Here is a 24,399-nt window from a genome sequence, read left to right on the forward strand (position 1 = left end):
ATACTGGGAAACAGAAAACATGAAGCACCATTCAAGGTCTGGAGAGAATATATTAATTACTAGGTCATACAAAGTAGACAGAGCTGTTTTCCACTGAACTTTTTGAAGACAGCCTTAAGAACAGAATCTATAAATAAGCAAAATATTCCAAAAGTAAAGGATCAGCAGTGCTCACTGCACAATGTGATTGTCAGAAGAAGATTTCACTTGGAAAAAAATTATAGCCTAGTCTAGGAAGAAAACTGACATTCACTCACTGCAAGGCACCTTGTTGCTGAAGGTATTGCTCAATTAACCCCCAGTTACTCTGCTACTGGTTTTTAAAACTATGCCCCTGAAAAATGCATTGCAAAGATCAGCTTCCCCTTACGCAACTTGTAGAGAATACAAAATACATAATTGCCCAACAATGTAAACATGCAGCACTGTCAAACTCCAGCTGACAAGCAGTACATCCACCCAAATTTTCTCCATTTCAAAATACCCAAAATCACAGGGTGAAAAAAAGAAAAGAAGAAAAAAGAATGACAAGTCTTTCTAGGGAATCGTAGAAGCATTTTAACAGAGAACATACTAATAGACAATAAATTATATCACGGAAGTGCCATGCCTACCAATAACTATCAATTCACAAAATACATGGGCACAAGGAACTGAATTACAGCCTATGGTTCCATTTCTGACTTTTGTACTGCTTGTCAAAAGTACTTTTTAAACAGCATTACCTGAAACTTTTCACACATGCTATCAGAATGTATTGCTTTTGCATGTACGATCAAAAAAACCAACTCCGCCTAACAAAAATTCTTACATTTATATCAATGCAATCTGTGTAGTTTTAAAATGTCATATCACTTTCACTCTGTGTCTTGGAAAAAACATGAAGCCATTACTTCTCCCCAGTAATAAATCATCTAAGCAATCTAGTACTTTCTGTAATGGAAGAGCTATACACTGTATCTTCCATTACCTTCCAGTTTAATTAAATATTCCTTGAATAAATCTTATGCTTACACTCTTGTGACATGCTACCAGTGCTGACTTCTCCATTTATAAACTGGCTGGATTCAGTCCAGTCATCCCTGCTTATTGTACCTGTCACTCACTGAAAACTCCAGACTCTCAGACTCAGTCCTCCTTGGACCCTTCTTTGCTAGTTACTGATTTGATATGTGTGTAGAACTGAATTAATCATATGAGCTGGGTACCAACATACCTCTTGTAGCTTGCTTCTTTGGAGTAGCCAAGAGGTTGAAGGAGGACAGGACACCAACATTTCTTGAAGTGAAACTACTAGAAGAAATTCAATTTACTAAGCAGCAACACAGGCACTTGATTTAGGTTCAGTTTTCAGTTAGGCATAAAGCATTGATTCAGTGAGCATGAAAAGCCTCCTCTTCGCCTTTGAATACAGAATCTTCTTACTCATCTCCCTTAACAGTGCAACAGCAGTGTGGGGAGATGACTTCAGACAAATATTGAGCAACTTTAAAACATGAGTATCCTTCAAATGGCTATACATTTCTAGCCCACTGAAACACCATGGTGATTTAAGCTTACCTGCTTTGCTTTTAGTGATAACAGACAAGAGGAGAATGTATGTTCAGCTGCCTTCCTTCAGCAGATGAAGGGGTATCTTTCACAGAGGATGCTGTAGTAGTGTAAATCACTATTAACTTAATGATTTCAGTGACCAAATGATACTATGCAACCTTGGAAGAGATGGCCTCAAGTGCCATAAAAGTTATTCCAGATCATGTCAACACAGAATGAGGATAAGCAGTAAATCATGTGCCACTGCAAGAAAACCTATATAAAGTGGTATTTTTCTTTCTTGAACCAAGGCAGTTACCAGGAATTCCTGTAATGTTATATTTTGATATGCACTTATGGTTACTGGGATTCATCCTAATTTTTCATTGTGATAAAAAAGTAATCTACTTTTATCAAAAACACCCCTATAAATTCCCTTATATTGCATCTCCATTATTGAGATGCAATCTAGTGGGCTTTGTGGGGATTTTATATTTCCTGCTCTTAAAAGGGAAGAAAAAAGACATAACCCATACACATGTTTAAAATACTTTAACAACCTGGGCATCTACACAAAATTCACAGAACTCTCCCAGAAACAGTTTAAAAGCATGAATTACAGAAAAGAAATACTTCAATGGCTAGAGGTAGCACTGAACATATCAGTGTCAGAGTTAAGCTGGAAGTCCTTATTACCTCAATTGCTGTTGACCTATGGAAAATTCATGGGAAATAAACTGTCACCAAAGTGACTATTGGGTTTTTTGGACTTTCTATTCCATCATAATGCAGCTAGAACCAGACAATTTAGATATACTAAATTCTGTTTCAGAACAGCATCACTCTCCAATAAAGAAAATAAAGTCAATTATGTGCAGAACATACTTTAGTAATACTTAACGTAATTTTCCTCAGGATGTCTAATATGATACACTGATACACCAAGGAAATAAATTTTGCATTTGAATCAGATCCAGTGACAACAGAAAACACTTTTGCAGCAACTCATCTACGTGGTAGAAGTCTACACGCGCACTACTTTGTCTTCCATCCAAATCAGTACACCTCAGTTAACAAGCTAGAAATTTTAATCTAATTAGCACAGGTTAAAAAGCCTTGTAATCTAGCACTGCCATTTACTTGGATACTCACAATGTCCTCAGAAATTCTTCACTTGAGCAAGGCTTACAAATCATTACGTTCCTAAAGAATTGTTGAAATTTCAGCAGTCATCACAATTATACTGGAAAGTTTATTAAAATTCATTTTATCACCACAACAGTAGAAAATAACCTGCTAAAAACCATTTTAAACTTCATTCTAACAACAGACCTATGAAGCAGAAAGAAAATTACTTTCTTAATACATGCACCAATATATGCTGGGGACCACCCAGCTAGGAAGCTGCTCTGCAGGAAAGGACCTTGATCCTGGAGGCACCAGGCTGCAGAGAGACCAGGAGCGTGACCATTCCTGCAGACCGAGTGGGATGCATTAAGAAGAGCATTGTCAGCAGGTCGAGGGAGGTGATCCTGCCCCTCTGCTCAGCACTGATGAAGCCACACCTGGAGTGCTGTGTCTAGTTTTGGTCTCCCCAGTACAGGAGAGACACAGACATACTGCAGAGAGTCCCACAAAGGGGCCACAAAGCTGATGAACCAGAAATAGTTCACAAATGAAGAAGATTTTTGCAGTAGTCCAAAAAGCCTTCTAAAGTATCATGTTTTATGCACGTTTCTTCCTGTCACATTCTAGTTTTCTCCTGTAGGAGTAAAGGACAACACACAACCCAAGAGTTCTGCTTTATAAACTCTTCAACTATCCTTCATTTACTTATCTGCTGAACTTTTACTTACTCCGGCTATTAAAAAAACCCTCAAACAAACAAAAGCAAAAGCAACCCACCAAAGAAAAAAGCAAAATCAAAATCGTATCCAAACCAAAACTTGGTGACTCTCTTTATTATCTTGCTCAGACATTAGTTAGGATTTCTGCTCTTGAGCAGTGATGATGATGCTCATCAACTCTCATAAGCTGTCCATAGCTGCCAAGACAAGCTATTTTTCAAGGTAAATTCTACAAGTGTATCCAGAGTACCAACACCTTCAGCATATTCGTGAAGATGTTAGCCACACCCTTTTGACAACTATCCACCTCTGTTTCATTTTTGTTCTCCAGTACATACAGCTCTACTTTGCACTATGCCTTCATTTGCCTCTCAGGAACTGTTATACAGCAAACAGTCAGAACATTCTTTTCTGGAGATTCACTGGTTTTATAGCAGGTATTTAAATAATTGCTTTTTCACTGATGCAGTATGCAGAAAACATTAAACACTAAGGTTCAAAAGAACATCAAAGAAACATTGTGTTTTATTTGAAAAGATCAAGTTGATGATGACATCCTTCCTATTAAATATATCCTCTCAGTAACACTTTTGCAAAATGGAAATGCTACCAAGCATTCCGATTGTGTGATACACTGAGCAACCTCAACTAAGTCCCCTCTTACAATCAGGAGGAGCTGTGGGTAGCAGACATTTAGTTAGTTATTTTGCAAGGTCAATATTGTATAAATTGCTACAGCCTTAAAACATAGTAATGGACTGCTGGTCACCATAAAACATCCTCCTGTTTTCTCAAATGGAGAGTAAGTATAATGAAAAAGGGGGGGAAAGTGCCTGGACAGACCAAACATAAATAAGGATTTCCAGAAAGAACTTCTAAGTTTCCTGACATTAGAAATCTGTTCTGACTTGCTCAGTAACAAAGCTCACACATAAAGAAGCTACCAGTGGCTTTTTTACTTTTTTTTTTTTACCAACAGCACCATTTACTTCCGTCTTGGAGGGAGGGTAGGAAAAAAAAAAAAACATTGCAAACCAGTAACTTCTATTTATTCCAGCATAAGCTTTCACCAATAACAGAAGGGGAAGTTCTGCCTTCCCAAATTCACTTGCCTCACTCTTGACTTCAGTGGCCCCAAGAAAAAACAACAATGGATTTGAAACCAGATTAGTTTTTCATTACTGCCTAGGTACACAGTCACTAGCACTGAAGGGAGGATGATAGGTGTAAGACTAACCTTCTCAGCACACACCACACACTTGTGTCAGACAGCAGTGCCTGTGGAACCACAGGCTGCAGGGCCTTAGCACTGCCCAGACTGCTCATCCACTGCAGATTCCAGCTGCACACATGGCAAAATGATCACTACTCCTTGTATTGTCTCCAGGCTCCCCTCTCCTCCATGACTTCTAGGATGCACAGCAGTACACTAAATGTGACCCAATCAAACAAATCTAGTTCCTAACATTCAGCCTAAGCATAATTTTGACCACTGGTTAAAACAAATTTCTTGGTCTCCTAAAAAGGGAGCAAGCCCGTGCTCCATTTAAATCGGGAACTGTAGTTTAGCAACAACATGAAGGTTCTTGAATAACAGCATCCTAAGCACCTGCATAATGCTTTACAACCTCACTGTGATATCCAGAGGTCTTAGTGGGCAATATGCTAAGCAAATGGTGCATGCTGCTTTTCTCAGACCATATGGGCTAGATGTGCATGCCTAATTGCTACTACTTTCAAGCTCATCAAAAGCTGCAATTAAATAAAATCTCTCAAAACTAGAAAATATATGGCATGAGTCAATGAATTTTTCAGATATGGAGAAGTGATTCAGGCACAGTAAACACTTTTGCTGCATTAGTCCATGGCCCTCAGAGGCATTTTATGTCACTTCATCTCAATTAACCTCCCAAGAAAACAATTGAGATCTGGACAAGAGAGAGGGGAAAAACGACATTACTGACTACACAATAGCCTACTCTGATGTCATAATTCTGTATTAATTGAGTCATAGGCAGATTTCTTGGAATTCAGGTTTGAAGCAGAAAAGCAGGAGATATAGACAGAACAGCTGCATGTTGAATCACAGGAGAAGTTATTTCAGATGTCAATGAAGTTATTGCTGCTGAAAGTCAAGATTTCCCAACTGCACCTCAACACATTATTCAGCTTCAAAATGTTCCCCATCTCAATTTTGTACATACTGTAAATGAATAATTCTATCTTTCTCACAGTAACTTTTATGTCACAATATGGCTTTCTGTTTCCTTGCTTCCAGAAAAGACAATTTACTTTATACTTATACCTGCCACTACCTGTTCTGACATTGTTGTTCCAGCACCACCTTTTCATAGCAGCACTGACAGAAATAACCCTCACTACTCTGCTACATTATTTTAATACACTTTTTTCATTATGCTATATTGCATTCCACAGAAGAAAATTAAGTGCTTCCTTCGGAGCAGAAAATCTCAGGGATTGTTGTAGCTAAATGCGAAGGCCTGTGGGGTTCTAGCGGCACGGCGAAATTCTCTATCTGAAATTTACTGTCTGCAAACTTTGAGTTATTTAAATATTTCTGTACCTTCTGTACCTCTCACTCCCCTTCTGCACCTCTCACTCCCCTTCTGCACTTTAACATTCATAACAATCATAAAAATCTGAAGGAAAGATTGGTGTGGCAAGGAGAAGTGCAAAGTTACTGAAATCATAAATGCTCTAGAAATATCCAACCAGGACAAGTGTATTGGCAGCACTGGCCCACCCTCTCCCCTACAGCACTAGCACACTCTCTCTGCTGCTCCCTCCATTACAGGGACCATCTACTGGGATCCAAGAGATCCCACTCCTATCTGTTAGTGCTGCTCTACCAGCCTTTTCATATATCCTCCCAATTCCCTATCAGTCTTCATCTCATTGCCAATCTTCCCTTTCACATTCCAAGAATGGCTCTGCCACTTTTCTCCAGTACTGTACTCTCTCTGAGCACTTCACCAGGAGTTCAAGGATTGGCAGTACCTACCAGAGGAACTGGACACAGCCTAAAGTTTCCACTGTCTATTGATAACTATTGATAATTTCTAGCCTATGCCAGGTCGCTTAAAGGGTGCATACTAACAGCATACTCATACAGTCTAGGCAGAAATAAAACTCTAATTTCTATTAGAAATAACTCACTAACTGTTAGAAAGAAGAAATAGAAAGGATATTGGAAAGCAAAACTTGTCTGCATGGGATTAGAAGTTTGACAAGAGTCTCATTAAACAAATAAAAGTAACCCCACACTACTGAACTCAGTAACCATTGTCACAGAGATGACACAAATCTCTGGGTGACCTTTTTCATTTGGAACAAGCAATCTCCCACTGTTTGAAACGATCCCCAGGTGGTGCGAATTTAGTCTTTGGTCTCAATGTAAATCAAGTATAAAAGGTTTCCCTCCTACTTTACGGTCACATGCTTTCCAAGTTTTAACATTAATGAAGTCCCAGCAGACTACAAAAAGCAAAAGTGGGAGTTGCATTAACTATGCTAAAAGGAGAATACAACCAGTAGTAGAAAAGAACTTCCTACCACATCAAACTTCTCAGTGTAAAATTATACAAGAAACTGTAATCATAGCTAATCTTTAAAAAAGGTAAAAAGCACAGTTTTACAGCATCATAATAAATAAGTTCAATTCAGATAATGCAAAATTTTCTCTAACAGTCAACACATGAAACTCACTGCATTGGCAAGACACTTCACTTGGTAAAGGCCAGTTACACAGGATTTCATTGAGCATCAGCTGTACATTTGAAGATTTTAACTTTGAAAGAAAAAATTCCTTTTAAAGCACCTATACAACCCATTGGTATGATGGACACAATTCCCACCCTTCCATCAGCGACCTTCCTTGGTTTTGTCAACATGTTTCTGTGAGGGACTAGAGAACCTCATCCAGGCAGCTGTCCAATAACACGGGGCACAAGTTCCTCTCTTCCTAGAGCATCCAGTTAGTACTGCTCAGTTAATCTGTATTTCCCCAAGATACTATCTGTTTTCACACACAGAGGATTTAATTAGTCTCAGGGCTCTAACAGCCAGCCTCTGGTGTCACTTCAGACCTAGCTATTACAGAATGGAATGACAGGAAGAATTACGAGTTCTCATTATTAAGCAAGTCTTGAGCAACTGAATTACTGAACTCACCCAACACGAACTTTCCTTTCACCCTCTTCTTGCTCCTTCGAAAGCCCAAAGCGCCATCTCCTGCTAAGCAGCTGGAACCACAAATACTGATTCCGGCAGCTGATGAACTGCTCCTGACTCAAATCCGTCTGGGTAAGTACCAACAATGAAATACGTTTTCTCACTGAACAGCTCAGTATGTCACAGCTGCCAGAAACGCTGCTCTTCGAGAGGAGCAGTCATATGAACAGCTGGATCAAAGCTGCCCAGGGCTGACGCACCAGGAACATGACATAAAGGGTATTTTGCCTAGATTTCAGGAAGAAGACAAGTATCACTTTGTGCATTTTTGCAGCCGGTTCCGTATTTCATATTGAAATCTCACTTCAAACACATTGTTACAGTTTCCAGCAGGAAAATAGCACGATACCCAGTGGGCTCAAAACTGAGGATAAACAGACCTCAATAAAATTACTTCATAGACCTCACACATACATACAGATTTCTTTAAATTAATCACTCTTTGTACTCATGTAAAAACCGAACATCCTTAAATTAAAACACACAGAGAATCACAGAATCATTTAGGTTGGACAAGAGTGCTAAGAACATAGAGTCCAATTAATGGACCAATGTAATTATCAAACAAATATCAAATACAAAGTTTAGGAGCATAGAACACTAACAGCTGATCCCTACATATGGAGAACATAAAAGGGATGGTAAGTACAACAACAAATTTATCATCAGAAAAAAAATTCTGAGGCTCTTTTCATACGTGTTTTGGAAGGGGGCAAAGAGAGAGAGAATGAGGTATGAGTCAGGCATTGTGTTGACTAGACCCATCTGTGTAGTAACAACAATAACAAAGAAGTTTTTTTTACATTTTGGATATATGGGCTGGCAGAGTAATAGACGCATTTTCTGTCAAAGCTACAACTGAACTTGCAACACATTTGGCTAAAATTAAGAGAGGGGAAAAAACCCATGTAATGCTAAAATTATACTTCTAATAATGGACTAATTTGATTTGTCTATTTGAAAGACCATGGAAGACTATAAATAACTCATCATTTCCCACTTTAACAACAAAGTGGGCTTTTCCTACCTCTGTAAACCTTTGTAGAACAACCTTAATTTCAGCAAGTGGCTCCAGATGAAATGGTTCCAGATCAACACAGTCACAATCTTGAAATTTTCATAGTAATCATCAGTAAAGTGAAAGCCGGTGGTAGCCTTAGACTCTATACTGGAGTCAGCGTAAGAATTAGCGACATTCACAACTCATCAAAAAAACCAAAAAATCTTTTCTTACGATAATAACAAATCAAGTACGATGACACCATGCTCAGCAGTGACACTCCTTTCATCACCGGTGAACTTGCTGCCAATTCAAACACTGGGTCCTCTGGTTCAAGTCGCTTCTGCAATAAAAGTGATTATGAAGGACACTTTCATGCTACAGAACATTTATTGCCCTTACCATCAGAAAAAGAAAAAATCAAAAAGTGTAACTTGCAAATGACATACAAAATGAATTTTCACACTATTTTTTCTTCACTTCTGTTTTAAAAGTCATAATTAAATTTGACATTCTGAGCCTAGGATGAGCACACAGATATGTTGTTAATTTTCTGGAAAAGCTTAAAAAGTTGTGGAGCACGGTCATCCCTAAACAAGTACTTCAATTTCTGTACTGTTAGAATCAGACACCGATTGATTCTACTCAATGTTTTTAAATTATAGTAAAAATTTTTTAATTATACTAAGTGAGGAGGTGTTAGCAATACAGAGGCAAACTGAAATACCTCCTTAAGAAACAATCATCTGATCTTGAAAACTAGAACCTGAGGGCAGGGTGGCACATAATGAGTATTTCCCCTATCAGCTAAGAACTAAAGAAGACATAAGAAAGCCTGGTGGTTTTGGTCTCGGAACGTCCTGATACCTCAACGCCACTGGCGCTGCCTCCGCGCCCCGGGCGCAAGGCACTGAGCCCCCCGCACCGGGAGAGCGCGTGCCCGCCACAACTGGCCAATCAGACGGCAAAGCTCTAGCGCGCGCCTGCGATTAGTCACGGAAGCCCTCGCGCCCGGGCAAGGAGAGGAGTCCGTATAGGGGCGGGAGAGCGCAGTGCGTGGCGCTATGATTGGTCGGGCCGACGCGAGGGGCTATGATTGGCCGGACCGGCGGCGGGCACGCAGTGCGTGGGGCTGTGATTGGTCGGGCCGACGCGAGGGGCTATGATTGGCCGGACCGGCGGGCGGGCCCGCAGTGCGTGGGGCTGTGATTGGTCGGGCCGACGCGAGGGGCTATGATTGGCCGGACCGGCGGGCGGGCACGCAGTGCGTGGGGCTGTGATTGGCCGGGCTGGCGCGATGGCGGCGGCGGCAATGGTGGCGGCGGCGGCGGGCGGCGGCGACTTCTCGGATCTGCGGGAGATCAAGAAGCAGCTGCTGAGCGTGGCAGAGCGGAGCCGCGAACGCGGGCTGCAGCACAGCGGGAAGTGGTGAGCGGGGCCGGGCACAGCGGGCGGGGCCCCAGCTCGGCCGACCCCGGGCAAACATGTTCTGTGCCGGGAGGGAGGACGGGACGGAGCTAGGTTTGTTTAGTCTCGGGAACAGGAGGCTTGCGTGTACCTCATCGTTTTCTACAACTCCTTGAAAGGAGGTTGCAGTGAGGTGGGGGTTGGTCTCTTCTGCCGTGCCTGCAGGGAGGGGACCAGAGGAAATGGCCTTAAGTTGAGACTGGGGAGATTCAGTAAGATATTAGAACTTTTTTTTTCCACTGTTCAGGTGGCCAGGCACTGGAATAGGTTTCCCAGGGAGGTAGTGGAGTCACAATCCATGGAGGTGCTTAAGAGGTGTCTGCATCTGGCGCTAGGTGATGTGTCTTAGGGATTACAGTGGTAGTACTGGGCTGACGGTTGGACTTGATCTTACAGGTCTCCTCCAACCTTGATGATTCAATGATTCTAATGCTCTCTTTCCCTCAGGGCTGCTGAACTTGCATTCGCCCTGGAGCCACTGCCGTTGAGCGAGCTGCCGCCTCCCCCCGTGCTCACCGAGGTATGGGCCCAGGCTGTGCTTGGGGGAAAGTGGCTGTGAGCTCTAGGAGAAGGTGCTGCAGCTCTTGGGGGTGGGCTGTTTAATCTTAACTATGGAGGAAAATATGCGATTGCAGTCTCCCAAATCCCACAGGTGGGAATCTGTGCTGAGTGCCATTCCTGCCATAATGCTGGGAACTTCCTTTCCATAGTGTGTTCAATGGGGTGACAGAGCTGAATGTGCTTTCCTGGATGACAGCATTATCTGTTGCTGTGTCCTAAATGAGGCGCTCTGTAAGCCAAATTTGAAATCACACACATGCTACTTTATTTTTATTCTTCTTTACAAAGGTCAAAATTTATTTTAATACTAATTGTGTATTATGCCATTGAACTTGTGCTCCTTAGGACACAAGAGAAACAAGCTGTGTCTCCATCCCCACCTCTGTAGGAATATAGTAGAGCTCATAGGTATGTGCCAGTGCTGGTGTATTATAGAAGTGTAACGTGTCATAAATGCATTTCAAGGTATAATTACCAAGGAAATGTTCTCTTGTATGTTAGCAGATTAATATTCTTTTACATGGAATTCCTGAGCAGGTTTCTTGTTTATGGTCCTTCATACTCATAGAACAGCCAAGTCTTGCCTTCTGGCAGCTTGCCACAATTTGTTTCTGGAATCTCACCATTTATTTTAAATGTTCCTAAATAGTCCGTACTCGTTATTTGAGAACTGCAGAATCGGACCCTATGAGGGAGTGGAGGAACTTCTCAGATAGTACTCAAATCATGTTTGAAGATGAATAAACTACATTTTTAGCTTTTGGAGCAGTTTCATTGATATGTTTGTAACCATGATTTTCCTGAAGTGTGTCAGAGCTCAGGTCTTAAAACTCTTGTGTGTCCCTGCAGGAGGATGCTCGTGATCTGGATGCCTACACGTTGGCCAAGTCTTACTTCGATCTCAAGGAATATGACCGGGCTGCCTACTTTTTACGGGGCTGCAAGAGCCAGAAAGCTTACTTCTTATACATGTACTCCAGATATCTGGTAAGGTAGAAAAAAGTTGCCTCCTAGCACTGAACTCTTCTGCCTTCTACTCCTCCCTGGCATATCTTATTTTTTTGCTTATTCTGTTCCTAATGACCACCTTGAAGTTCAAATTCTGTGTTGGGGTAAGGAAAGATAGGGCTGTTCTTTTCAGAACTGTGATGTCTGTGAAAACTCAATTTTCATGCTGCTGCAAGTGCTGCAGCAAACATAGGAAATATACTATTGTAATGTAATCTTGGATTTCCTCTCTTTTCCACAGTCAGGGGAAAAGAAGAAGGATGATGAGACAGTTGATAGTTTGGGTAAGTCTCTGGTGTCAAGAAACACATGACAATATAATGAAGCTTCCGCTGTTGACTCTTCATGTAACTCATCTTGGGTTTATGGCTTTCTCCTTAATTTTTTGGATAATAGTGTAACATGATTTCTTTCATTCTCTTTTGATTCATTGGCTTAATTACAGGTTACAGTTTTTCACCTATTAGGTCTTCTTTTAAACTGGGTGATCAGACTGAGCAATTTTCTTTAAAATGGGGAAAATAAACACAGGCTGGGAAGCCTTCATGCCATGTCAGGGATAATTCTGAATATACCCTAGACTTTGCATTGCTGTGGTGAGACTCCTTATTGAAAGCTAGCTGTGTGACTTTCTCTTCATGTAGGACCTCTGGAAAAAGGACAAGTGAAAAATGAAGCTTTACGAGAATTGAGAGTTGAGCTCAGCAAGAAACACAAGGCACAGGAACTGGATGGATTTGGCCTTTATCTGTAAGTGTCTGCATGTATTCTTTATATATTTGTGTGGATATACAGAATTTCATGATTCTTGTCGACCTGATACTTTTTTTGACAGATACGGTGTTGTGCTGCGGAAGCTGGACCTGGTGAAAGAAGCAATAGATGTGTTTGTTGAAGCTGCTCATGTCCTGCCTTTGCATTGGGGAGCCTGGCTGGAACTTTGCAACTTGATTACAGATAAAGAGATGGTAAAACTTTAGAGATACCAAGATGTGGTAGCAAATCTCAGAGTTTAGCCTGATTCAGTAACCAGTGTTTCTGTTGCCACAAGATTGATGTTGCTCACTGCTTTATTCTGTGAGACACTGTCAGGCAAGACAATCCAAAACTGTAAATTTTGTTGTTAAATCCTCTTTGACTGCTGACCATACTGTCGCTTGAGAATCTTTATACAGGCAGGGCTAATTTCTTATCATTCATCCACAAAGTGGTTTAAGAAGTTTCTAATTCATGTATTTTGGAAGTAGTTGTCACCAGGGTTATCACCTTGTCACATGAAGGAGATCCTCCTAAGAGACTTCCCTTTTTTATTTTTTCTTAATCTGGTTCTAGTTCCTCAGTTATTGAGCACTTTTGATAGCTTGAAAGGATATATAGAATCACTACTTTCAAAACGGAAATGATAATATACAAAGCCACATAGGAGGTGAATTGTATCAAAGAAACAAACTTCAGATATAAAACCAAAATAGATTATTCTTCTTTCTGCATGGAATTTGAGTCCACTCCTGGAATTCTAAAGTAAATTCTGGCTGATGAAGTATTTAAAACAGTACAGGTGACACAGAAGAGACCATTACCAATTTGTTGAAAAAGGGAAGTGCATTTTTTATTATATTGAGTCTTCTCAGTTAATTGAAATTAGTGATATGATATTGATGTTCAAGCGTAGGAAGAAAGTGCAGTCTTTCAAAGGACTTCTGAATTTAATGGCTGAAGCAGGAGCCAGGGGATGTCAGATTTGAAGACAATTTCTTCCCTGATTGACCAAATGGGTTTAAGAAAGCGACTGCAGGAAGGCCTCCTACCTCAAGACCATCTGCTAAGTCATGGGAGGGAAGATAATGGATTCTTTGCCACATGTAGCTTGTAGAATACTTCTGATTGTCATCTCTTCCTCCTCTCCTTTGATTCTTGCTAGTTGAAGTTCCTGTCCTTGCCAGATACATGGATGAAAGAGTTCTTTCTTGCACACATTTATACAGAGCTGCAGCTGATAGAGGAAGCTCTGCAGAAGTATCAGAGTCTCATTGATGCAGGATTTTCCAAAAGCACTTACATCATCTCTCAGATTGCAGTTGCTTACCACAATATAAGAGGTCAGTGACGTTAAGTAGTAGGAATGACCCTCTTAATGCAAACTTGGCGTTTATAGTTGTTGGTGTCCCATCTGCTGTTCTGTCTTCAGATATTGACAAAGCCTTGTCCATCTTTAATGAGCTGAGGAAACAAGATCCCTACAGGATAGAAAACATGGACACTTTCTCCAACTTGCTCTATGTAAGGGTAAGCACTCTTCCTGTGGCCTGTTCATAGTGATGGTGTTTGTTGGAGGTATGTTAAACACTGGCAAAGCAGCTGGTCCTGTCTAACCTCTCTGAATACAGGCTTTCTGCTTCTCAACTCCATGGAAGAGATGCACTGTATGCATTGCTAATTGCTTAGGTTTTCTTTCAGAACATAATGTGCTCTCTCTCTCTCATCACTTTAATCTTTTGTTCCACTAGAGCATGAAGCCTGAGTTGAGCTACCTGGCTCATAATCTCTGTGAAATAGACAAGTACCGTGTTGAGACCTGCTGTGTAATTGGTGAGAGCTGGTTCTTTTACATGTTATTTTTACATCTTATTTTGCTGTCTGTAGGCTGTGTGAGGGAATCTTGGAAACACTTGTGGAAGTGATCAGCCAGCAAGGCACTCAAAATCACCACTTGGTGAATGTGGATTCAGGCGGCCCGAAAAGCAGGCTAAATAACAGAGTACCCCTTTCCCTCCTTTCTCTCTGAAAGAGCTGCTGTACTTCTACCAGGGCAGAAAGGAGACCCGTGCACCTGAAAATCCCTTTATAGTCTTCAAACTCCAATGGAAATAATTGTGTGTCAGGAGCAGGAAATTAATTTGTTAGATCATGACCTTCCAAGGGGATGGAATCATAAATTGATTGATATAGCTGGAAAAGGATTAACCAGAACACCGGTGAAGAGAGTGCAATTAGGTATTTTGAGGTTTGAATCAGTTGTTTATTAGGACTCTTTATAATTTGTTAGGAGGTAGTAGATAATATGCTTTACATGTTTTTTTTCTACTTCTCTATTGGTGTTGGGGTTTTTGTTGGTTGGTTGTGGATTTTTAAAATTTATTTAAATATTATGACTTTTGTTTTAGGAAATTATTATAGCTTGCGTTCCCAGCATGAAAAAGCAGCGCTCTATTTCCAGAGGGCCTTGAAATTGAATCCTCGTTATCTAGGAGCCTGGACACTTATGGGACATGAGTACATGGAAATGAAGAACACATCTGCAGCTATCCAGGCTTATAGGTACCTCTCATGTACTGCACAAAATGGTGTTTGTTTCTGAAATAGTTATCTTCTATTTTTTTTTAGTGTTTTGCTGGACTTGGTCTTGGTTTTGATCCTGACTTCCTGTCTAGTTCATCTCCTTTTCTTTGACAGGCATGCAATAGAGGTGAACAAAAGGGACTACAGAGCATGGTATGGCTTGGGGCAAACCTATGAAATCCTCAAAATGCCATTTTACTGTCTCTACTACTACCGGCGGGCCCACCAGCTCAGGTAGAGTTGAGAATGGAGCCATGTTTATTGGTCTTTGTTCTGACATGGTTGTTACTGGCTAAGGAGTTTACATACAAGAACTAAGTTGAGTAAGGAAAAAAACATCGACGCTTTGAGATGTGTGCAGTCTCACTGTTCCAAATCCTATTAGTTGTGTTAGTTAACTGTTAACAAAGGCTTTGTCAGTTAAATGTTGAGGATGACTGGTCAGGAGTATGAGTGATGTTTTATGCAAAAGGATGACAGACTGCCAGGTGTAGATTATTTTTTTCCCTTGACCACCCCCGCCTCTGCCCTTCCCCTCACCCTGAGATCAGCTGCAGTCCATTAAACTATCTTAAGAATTGCTCTTTTACAGACCAAATGATTCTCGTATGCTGGTTGCTCTAGGAGAATGCTATGAGAAACTCAATCAGTTGGTGGAGGCTAAAAAGGTGAGAATTGATGTGTAAGACTTAAGGTGTCTCCCAGAACACTGGGTGAAGTTGCAGCAAAATTATGTAGCTAGTGCTGTCTAAACTCTTTGGCAGTTACAACTGGGGAAGCATTGGTGCAATATAACTGGAGGAGCTGATAAATAAGAAGTTGTCTACAGATACCTGCCCCTTTTGCTGACAAGCTCTGTAGTTTGTTGTTTCTGACTTGCATGCTGGAGTCACGAGCTGGAGTGACTTCTGTGGCATGCTTGACTGACTTTCCTTCCTTGACAGTGCTATTGGAGAGCTTATGCTGTGGGAGATGTGGAGAAAATGGCACTTGTGAAACTCGCCAAGTGAGTATGTACCCTCACTGAACTGTCAGGGTTGTGTTAAATGCAAGTCGCACTTTGATATCTAAGGATAAAATATGGAATGTAAACAAGTGGAATTGCTGCTAGGTAGTATAGCTTTTGGAGCTGTGTAAGAAATGGTATCTTTAGGGCTGTAGTGACTGCAAATGTTGGTGTCCAGCTTTATCTTTGTTTCCATCAGGATAACTAGAGAGAATGATAGCATAATGTGGGTTGCAAAGGACTTCTGAATCCTGAGGTGATTTGAGCAGGCAGTGCTAGCAAATGTATTTGTCGTAATGCAACTTAAAAACAACCCATGACCGTAGATGATGTACAAAATTGTTTGATTTTATTTTTCCTCTCTAGTATATAGCTGTGACATTGGAAAAGGTCTAACGTGAATACTGTGACATCAGCACTAATTTTTTTGGTGGGGGTTAAGTAATATAAAGTGGGAAAAGCAAAGGGGGGAAAAAAGGGCAAGTGTAAAGTAAAACTGCTGTATAAATTCGGGCTGTAGCAGGGGAAGAAGGAGCAATGGAGGAAATAGCAAGTAAGTAGAATGACAAAGGTCTGTTAAAAGGTTTAAAATGCAACAGAATAAACAAAGGTCCCTGCTTTGGTTGTCACTGCTTCTAGCTGTCGAGTCACTATCTGACTGCCTCCCTGTCTTGTCAGCATGGATGCAAGCTGGATCATCTCTTTCCACAAGGGGCAGTACATGTTGCATGTCCTGCAAATTCTGAAGGAAAGGACCTGGCTTTAGTCCAGGTCAGGTTGAGCAGGTAGTTTCTCATAGGCCAAGAAGGTCTTCAACAGTGCAGTCTTGTTCCAGTGACCCACTTTTTCTCCTTTTCTAGGTTGCATGAACAGCTAAATGAATCTGAACAGGCAGCTCAGTGCTACATCAAATACATTCAGGATATCTATTCCTGTGGGGTAAGATGGTATCTTGGGAATAAAAGGAAAAGTAAACATGGTGTAGAACTACTTTGGAAGGCACTTAACAGATGGTGTTTTTTACTCCACTCACTGCAGGAGGTAGTGGAGCACCTGGAAGTCAGCACTGCATTCCGTTACCTGGCCCAGTACTACTTCAAGTGTAAGCTTTGGGATGAAGCCTCAGCATGTGCTCAGAAATGCTGTGCCTTCAATGATGTGAGTAGTTGTGCAGTCTTTGGTGCTTCTTTCTTAAGGGATCCATGACCTTGATCTTGGCTCCGCTCAGAGTAGAAGGAATCCTTTATGAAAGAATGAGGGCTGTCTGCCATACAGGTCACATCCTGAATGGTGGTTGTTGTGTATACCTGATCACTCATGCTGAGTATGGTTGATAAAAGTGATGGAATGTGGTGTAGATAGTTAAATTGAACCATATCTCGTTGGTATTCACTAAGTAAAAGAATTTGAAGCTTCACATGGCAGTCTTAAGGCTGTTAAAAATCTTGGTGGTGAGGAGGCAGTTGAATGGTCACAAACTCCCACACACTGTGTAGTGATGGTACTTCTAAAACTTCTTTTTTCTCATCTTCTGTGTGTAGACAGTGCAGAGAATATAATAGTACTGGAGTTTTCTGTGCAACTCCATACTATGTGATGTTATGTAAGTGGGTAGTCTGAGATACTTAATTTCAGCCTACTGGTAGACACTAGCCATGAGTGCAGGATGTTTGGCCTACCTGTGATGAAGCTGTCTGGAGCTCTCTACAACCTGAATTCAACTTACTGAAGTTTTCCCAATCTACTTTTTGCTGGACTATTTAGACAGCTTCAGTGGTTGATGGTTCCATTCTCTGAAATATCCAAGAAACACACCAATTGGGAGTAAAAGGAGGAAAGACTAAAACTAAAAGAGTGACTTACCTTAACATTTTTAAGGAGCAGAAGAAAAAAAGAGTTGAGAATGGCTTTTATAGCTTGTAGCCTTACAGAATGATGAAGTACTTTAAGTTAATACTGCTTACATACTGAATTTAACCCGGAAACCATCCATTCATAGGTGTATTGTTCTGTTTTCTACAAATTAATTTCAGACCAGAGAAGAAGGAAAGGCCCTTCTGCGGCAGATCTTACAGCTTCGCAACCAAGGAGAAACATCATCCACAGATGTTGCTGCTCCCTTTTTCCTTCCTGCATCCTTGTCCGCTAACAACACTCCCACACGTCGTGTTTCCCCTCTCAATCTGTCTTCTGTAACACCATGAACAATTCTGATACTTCTAACTTGTGCATTGGATGTGACATTGCAGATGGGACATGCAACCACTTACTTCTTTCTAGGGAAATTGCTCCTTTTGTTGTTGCCCTCACACGAAGGGTAGGAGTTAGCAGAGTCCGCAGCTGAAGACAGATGGGCCCCAACAGGCAATGGGGCACCTAATGTGAAAGTGCCTGTGCTGAGATGTGAGAACCTGCTCTACTTCTCACCAAGTCATTCCAGTCAGAGGGCAGACATGTCCCACTACACAGGACTACTCCCAACTGAGGCATTGGGAAGAGCTTGTCTGCTTGAATTAAAATACATTTTAAGTTTGATTCTGCCAAGTTACCTCTGGTCTTTACTGCACTTCTTTGGATGACCTCTTAGTAGTATCACTGCTGTCCTGATCAGAGACTGTTACCTACGTCTACATGACTTTTGCTTGTCTTGAACTACACAGGAGATGTTTCACTAAAGCAGTAGAATAGGTGCTTAGATATAGATCCCATGGGTATGTTGAAGGATTGGCAAATGTCAGAGGAGTCCCAAGTAGCTACAGGTGACAGCTGTCTGAGTTCTTGTTGTAGAAGTGATGGATAGTTTCGGCTTTCAGTAGAAAAGCAGTTGGGATAGCACAATTAAAAACATAAGTGAAGTTACTGTCCTTGGACTTCTTTATGGTGCAGCTTTCATGTGTACTGTAGCAAATGGAGTCAAATGAACTATAATGGATCATTTTGTTGAGGTGAAAAGAGAATTATGCCTTTGTTTCAGAATCAGTGTCCTTGTTCACCCCTATACATTTACAGACTTATCCCTATGTCTGTGGCATGACTTCAGTCAAGGACAAAACTTTTTAAAAACCCTTTCCCATTTAGCCATAGCTTCCTGTGTTTAACAAGACCAATTGTACAGGTGGGCACATCAAGAGACCTGCGGGTCACAGCCCTGGGCCCTCTGCACAGTGCATTTGCATTGTGTGCATGGAGCAGAGGGAACCCATGTTCTTAGTTCTGGGCATCTCTAGGAATAACTGTCTTATGTTCCATATTAACCATTCAACAACCATTTCTACTGCAGATAGTGTTAAACAGTAAAACTGGATCTTGATGTATTTTTCAAGAACTCTCCTAATTATTCCATGCAAAGCTGAGGATATCAATGAGACCATTTGTAAAATTGTTGTCACTAGGGGCAAACTGTGCTTGATGAACTTGGTGGCCCTCTGCCCAGGGGTTAAAGCACTGGTGGAGAAGGGAAGAGTGACTCATATAATTTACCTAGGCTTGTGCAAAGCATTTGATACTTGTGCTTCCACACAAGTGTCCTTGTCTCTAAGCTGGAAATACAGGGATTGGATAGGTGGACCCCAGGGTGAGGAAGGTCACACTCCAAAATGTTGTGGCCATTGACTTGCTGTCCAGAGGGAAACTAGTGATGAGGTGTGTCCCTCGAGAGTTGCAAGGCCTGGGGTAAGCTCCAGCCTGGGGCCTCGGGGGCTCCGGACGCCTCGCGTCACCCTGGCTGTGGTCCGAGGGCTGCGGCCCTTCGCCCCCAGAGGCCGGCTTGGTCAGCCCTCGCGGGCAGGGAGCCCTGCCGGAGCCGCGGGGTCCGGGGCGCCGCGGGCACTCCTCGGCCGGCTCGGCCCGCGCTCCCCGCGGCGTTGCCAGTGCTGCCGGGCGCGCAGCTGCGGCGGGGCGGGCGGGGCTGCCGCAGCCCCGGACCGGCAGCGCAGCCTCGGCCGCGGGGCGGCGGCGGAGTGGGCGCCCGCCCTCAGCGTCGGCGCGCAGGAGGCAGTGGGGCCGGTGCGGGCGCTGGAGCCGCCACGGCGGCAGGAAGATGGATGCGCCGTGCTCATCCCTCGCCGCTCGGCATCTTTCCCTGGCGGCACGGTGAGCGGCGGCGGCGGCCGGGAGGGTCGCCCGGTGCCCGCGGCGGTAGAACAATGACCGGCTGGCTGCGGGGGGGTTGGGGTGGCGGCGCGGCGGGGGAGAGGAAGCGATGGAGGTGATGAACGGGAGGGGAGGGGAGCGCGAGCGGGAGCCGGCGCTGGTGATGGAGAGGAGATGGCGGGAGAGGTGTGGCAGGCGCAGCCCGCAGCCACCTTAGCCTCCCGCCGGCCCTACACCATTGTGTGTCCGCCGGTCATTGTCCGCCCGATGCGGGCGCGGCGCGCTGGGTGCGGCGGCTGGGACAGGGAAGGGAAGGGATGCTCCGGGGCTGGGGGCGATCGGCGGAGCCCGGGCTGGGCCGCGGCGCAGCGGCGGAGCCCGGGCGGAGCGAGGCCAGCGCGGCCCTGCAGGCGCTCCCTGCGCTCGTTCCCACTTGCGGTGCATCTGTGCCCGCTCCCCTGCTCCCACGGCGGTACACTAGGCTTTTTGCCCAGCAGACTGTTCAAAATTGCACCTGTACGTGTCCTGGGTTTTCAGGGCTGGCGTGTCTATATGTGAGAAGACATTCTGTCTTGCAAACACAGACCCCGCAGAATGTATCTCTTTGTACGTGCAGTGCATGCTTTTTTCACAGCCACTGATAGAGGAAACCTGCCTCTTGGACCGGTGTGCAATTTACGGTTAAATTACCGGATTGCCATCCCTCAGCTTCATTTTGGCCACTTATGGCAGATCTAGGTGCTACATTTGAGCTACCTTACGGCACTGAATACCCATTTGCAGCCTGTTTCTGTTTTTTGCTGTGAATGCAAATATTTAAAAGATGCTGCTCATACCTTACATGTTGGGAACATAGTAACTTATATATTTAAAAAATTTAATTTGATCTCTTGTAAGGAAAAAAAATATGAGATGCATTTTAAAAAAAACATTAAAATTAAAAAACATTTAAAAATGTTTAAAAACATTTGCATTCTGATGCTGTCCTGTGCATCACGGTAAGGTGACATGTTGGACTCCCCTTCTCAACGTCTCTGATTTGCTGGGTCAGATTCTGCCGTGGTGCAGGTATCATGCTTGGTCTAAGCATCAGGAAAGCCCATCAGGAGAATGTTTTGTTCCTTTTCAGGAAATAACGTGAGGTTATTGCTCCTGCTCTGACTCAGGTTTTGTTTCTATTGATCTGGCCTACTGCTCTGCATAGGAATTTCAAACCCAGGCCTGTTGTGCTGTAAATGCTGCCTGTGCTGGCACTCAACCTGGCTCAGATAGGTACTTCAGTGAGGTAAACACCTGGTGATTTTAAAAGGTTTTCTAGGAGCGGGTACGATTTTGGTGAAAACTGGGAGTGGTGAGACAGTCATTGTTGAAGAGAGCATAAGACACAAATACTCTTATCAGTAATTCTGTGTCAATCAAAAGATACCATGGGCACCTTGGTACAAGAAGGACCTCAAACTATGAGAGTGTGTCCAGAGCAGGGTGACCAAGATGGTGAAAGGCCTTGAAGATGAGGCTTAGGTGGAGCAGCTGATGACATTTGCTTTGTTCATCGTGGAGAAGAGAGGACTGAGGGGTGACCCCATCACAGTCTACAGTTTCCTCAAGGGGGTTAGTAGAGGGGGAGGTGCTGATCTCTCTCTGCTGACCAGCAGTACAACACAAGGAAATGGAATGAAGCTTCATCAGGGGAGGTTCAGACAGGACAGTAGGAAAAGCTGCTTCACTGAGAGGGTGGTTGGGTACTGGAACAGACTTTCCAGGGGAGTGCTCAGGGCACTAAGCTTATCAGAATGATCAGAATGATATCATCTGAATGATGCTCTTAGTCATGTGGTTTAGTATTAAATGGTCCTGTGAGAAGCAGGGAGTTGGACTCAGTGGTTCTTATGGGTCCCTTCCAACTTGAGATATTCTGTGATTCTAATCAAGTTGTGTGATTGGAGCCAGTTCCACCTTTGCTTCCACAGGAAGCAAAATCCCAAGGAGAAGCCTCAGGGAGGAAAGGCTAGAAAGTTTTTGCTGGGGTATCCATAGGAGTCACCCAGTGGAGGTGGCTGCCAGGGGCTACTGATGGATTACCCCTTTGCTTTTGTCAGTTTCCCAGAACTGTGGCAACTTGGTGGTCTGCTGGAATTCCCTGCTTGTCAGCAGAACTCCTAGCAGAAAGGAGTAGGCTGTCAGTGACAGATACTGCAACCTTTCTGACTTCCTGCTCTCTGACTGTTCTGGTAGTGCCTAAGGTAGAGAAATGTGGCTCTCGTCTTGTAGATAATTTTGAGCCAGGTATTTCCAGTGTCCTCTCCAAGCATAATTTCAGGCTCTGTGATATTGCTAATGCATTGACTCAGCCTCCCTTACGAGAACCTTGCACCTGTCACCTTTCAGTGGCTTCTGATAATCCCTCTGCTTTCAGAAGCCATTCCCGGCTAAATAATCTTCTGAATAAGAACTTCGGTATCCTGCACATTAAGAATTGAACATAAGGTGGAGCTTATGTATGTATGGCTATGTATGGTTGTGTTTTAAGGAGGTGATTGGCTATTTTAATTTGTAAATGTATGCTGGGTTCTGGTAGACTTTTACTATCAAGACTTCAATGTAGCTGGAAAGATGCTGCATAAGTTCTCTGTCATTACAAAGGATAAATGACCTCAGGGTATTCAAGCCGGGAAAATGCTGTGAAATGTAACCGTGGAATGATGCCCAGAATAATTTTCAATGTTGATCTCCATTCATTTAATAGTTGATATTGTGGTTTAGAAAGTTACGAAACTCGTCCTCAAACTGTAACAAAGGTGTGGTGATGGATTCTACTGTTGTAAGGCTGGTATAACTCAGATGTAGCTTGAGCAGTTAAAATCCAAGTTGTTTGTTAATGATAACTTCCAGGGTTTTCCCCTCTTCTTTTTTAACCAAACTGTGTGAGGCCGAAGATGCTTTCACTACTCAGTCATGGTAATTTTTAATAGTGGTAAATATTTTGCTTTGTGAAGTCATGAGGCAGCAAAATAGTCCTTACCAGATGCCCAAATTTTGAGTCACTTTCCAGTGATGTTGTATCTTCTAGGTTCTATCAGATTTCTCTTTAATCTTAGTGCATGGCAATGCAATATTTGTACTACAAGACTGCAAACCGAATGTTTTTGTTTTAAAAACCAATTTTTAAAATATTTATGTTAATGTTATTTACTTGAATTTATAATTACGTGTTTGTATTATGTGTTTCTAAATCAATAGCTTACTTAAATTCCAAGCAGGTAACATCTTCAAAGTTCCTCTATAAATCTATATCCTTTCAAGGTCAGGTCTTGATCAGATTATAACAAATTTATCTTCCCATCTTCAGGGATGGATTCTCTGCTGTCTTCTCTTTTTAGGTCTGTGCAAAGCATCTGAGCAGTTCTCTGTCATCAGCTCTCAAAATCCAGAATCCACGAGGGTAGAAAAATGTAATTTTGTTAGTACTTGTAGTTTCTGTATCTTTAAGGTCTATTTGAATTTCTTCTTTAAAATAAGAGGACTAGAAATCTTTGCTCCAGGAGGTAGAGCTCTAAATAGAAAATTCAACAGCATGCTGGAAAAAAACATGAGAAAGCTTTATGGTGTGGCCACACTGAATGCTGTCAGGTCAAATGAGCATAAACACAGCTTCTTTGGAGGTGGCAGAACAGTGTGGATCAGAGTCTGCAGTTTGGACTCCAAAACATCCAATGAGGAACTTGAAAAATAATACATGCATGTATTTTCAGGAACACAGGCTTTCAGTTCTTCTCACTAGAACTGATGATGCTGTACGCTTTGCTTGCTGTGCATTTGGATCACTGGTGGGTTGCTGAGAAACCGTCACGCATCCTGGAAACTTTAGGATCTGCACTTTCTCTGGAAGATCATATTTGGACATCACATTTCCCTGAACAGTTGAACAGTCTGCATCAGCAGTGGTCTGAAGAGAAGCAAAGTGAACTGATATATGTGACCGTCCACACAGCAGCATTACACAAGAAAGAGGCACACAAGTGCAGCACTCATTTTAGTGCACAGCTGCACAATGAAACCTTATTAGTTAACAGTTTAACAAATACCAACAAATAAGAATGCAAGTGAAGACTGGATAGACTACTATTCCATTTCTAACTTTGGATGAAATGTACTCTAATGAATAATAAAGCAGACTGATGTACCTGAGAAAATGGTTAGGCTAGAAGAGCTGGTATGGTATGCCAGATCTTCTTTTATGTTAAAAATGATAATGCAAAGTATAACAGCATCTCAGATTATTTTATAAAAAATAA

General features: G+C 42.5%; 2 protein-coding genes across 5 annotated transcripts in view; both read left to right on the forward strand.

Annotated features, from left to right (window-relative positions):
• The first annotated feature begins 9,911 nt into the window (after positions 1 to 9,911).
• CDC23 (cell division cycle 23) lies at positions 9,912 to 18,872 on the forward strand. The gene is made up of 16 exons (XM_010399574.2): positions 9,912 to 10,059; positions 10,546 to 10,618; positions 11,509 to 11,646; positions 11,909 to 11,951; positions 12,312 to 12,417; positions 12,503 to 12,635; positions 13,589 to 13,766; positions 13,856 to 13,953; positions 14,175 to 14,256; positions 14,832 to 14,985; positions 15,121 to 15,240; positions 15,599 to 15,674; positions 15,951 to 16,012; positions 16,873 to 16,951; positions 17,051 to 17,170; positions 18,046 to 18,872. The coding sequence occupies exons 1-16, from the start codon at positions 9,929 to 9,931 to the stop codon at positions 18,214 to 18,216; spliced, it is 1,764 nt and encodes a 587-aa protein (XP_010397876.1). The 5' UTR covers positions 9,912 to 9,928; the 3' UTR covers positions 18,217 to 18,872.
• A 1,094-nt stretch (positions 18,873 to 19,966) lies between these two features.
• Positions 19,967 to 24,399, forward strand: part of JAKMIP2 (janus kinase and microtubule interacting protein 2) — a 46,315-nt gene continuing 41,882 nt past the window's right edge. For all 4 annotated transcript variants that reach the window (XR_005603041.1, XM_039559491.1, XM_039559493.1 and 1 more), the window contains exon 1: positions 19,967 to 20,104. The gene's annotated coding sequence lies outside the window, so the exon portion shown is untranslated. The remainder of the gene's footprint in view (positions 20,105 to 24,399) is intronic.

This window comes from Corvus cornix, chromosome 13 (genome assembly GCF_000738735.6).
Source record: "Corvus cornix cornix isolate S_Up_H32 chromosome 13, ASM73873v5, whole genome shotgun sequence".
NCBI classification, from domain to species: Eukaryota; Metazoa; Chordata; class Aves; order Passeriformes; family Corvidae; genus Corvus; species Corvus cornix.

Coding starts and splice junctions, on each gene's coding strand:
- CDC23 (XM_010399574.2), top strand. CDS start 9,929: ATGGCGGCGGCGGCAATGGTGGCGGCGGCGGCGGGCGGCGGCGACTTC. Junction 14,986..15,120: donor GCAGCTATCCAGGCTTATAG/GTACCTCTCATG, acceptor TTTCTTTGACAG/GCATGCAATAGAGGTGAACA. Junction 17,171..18,045: donor AATGCTGTGCCTTCAATGAT/GTGAGTAGTTGT, acceptor AATTAATTTCAG/ACCAGAGAAGAAGGAAAGGC.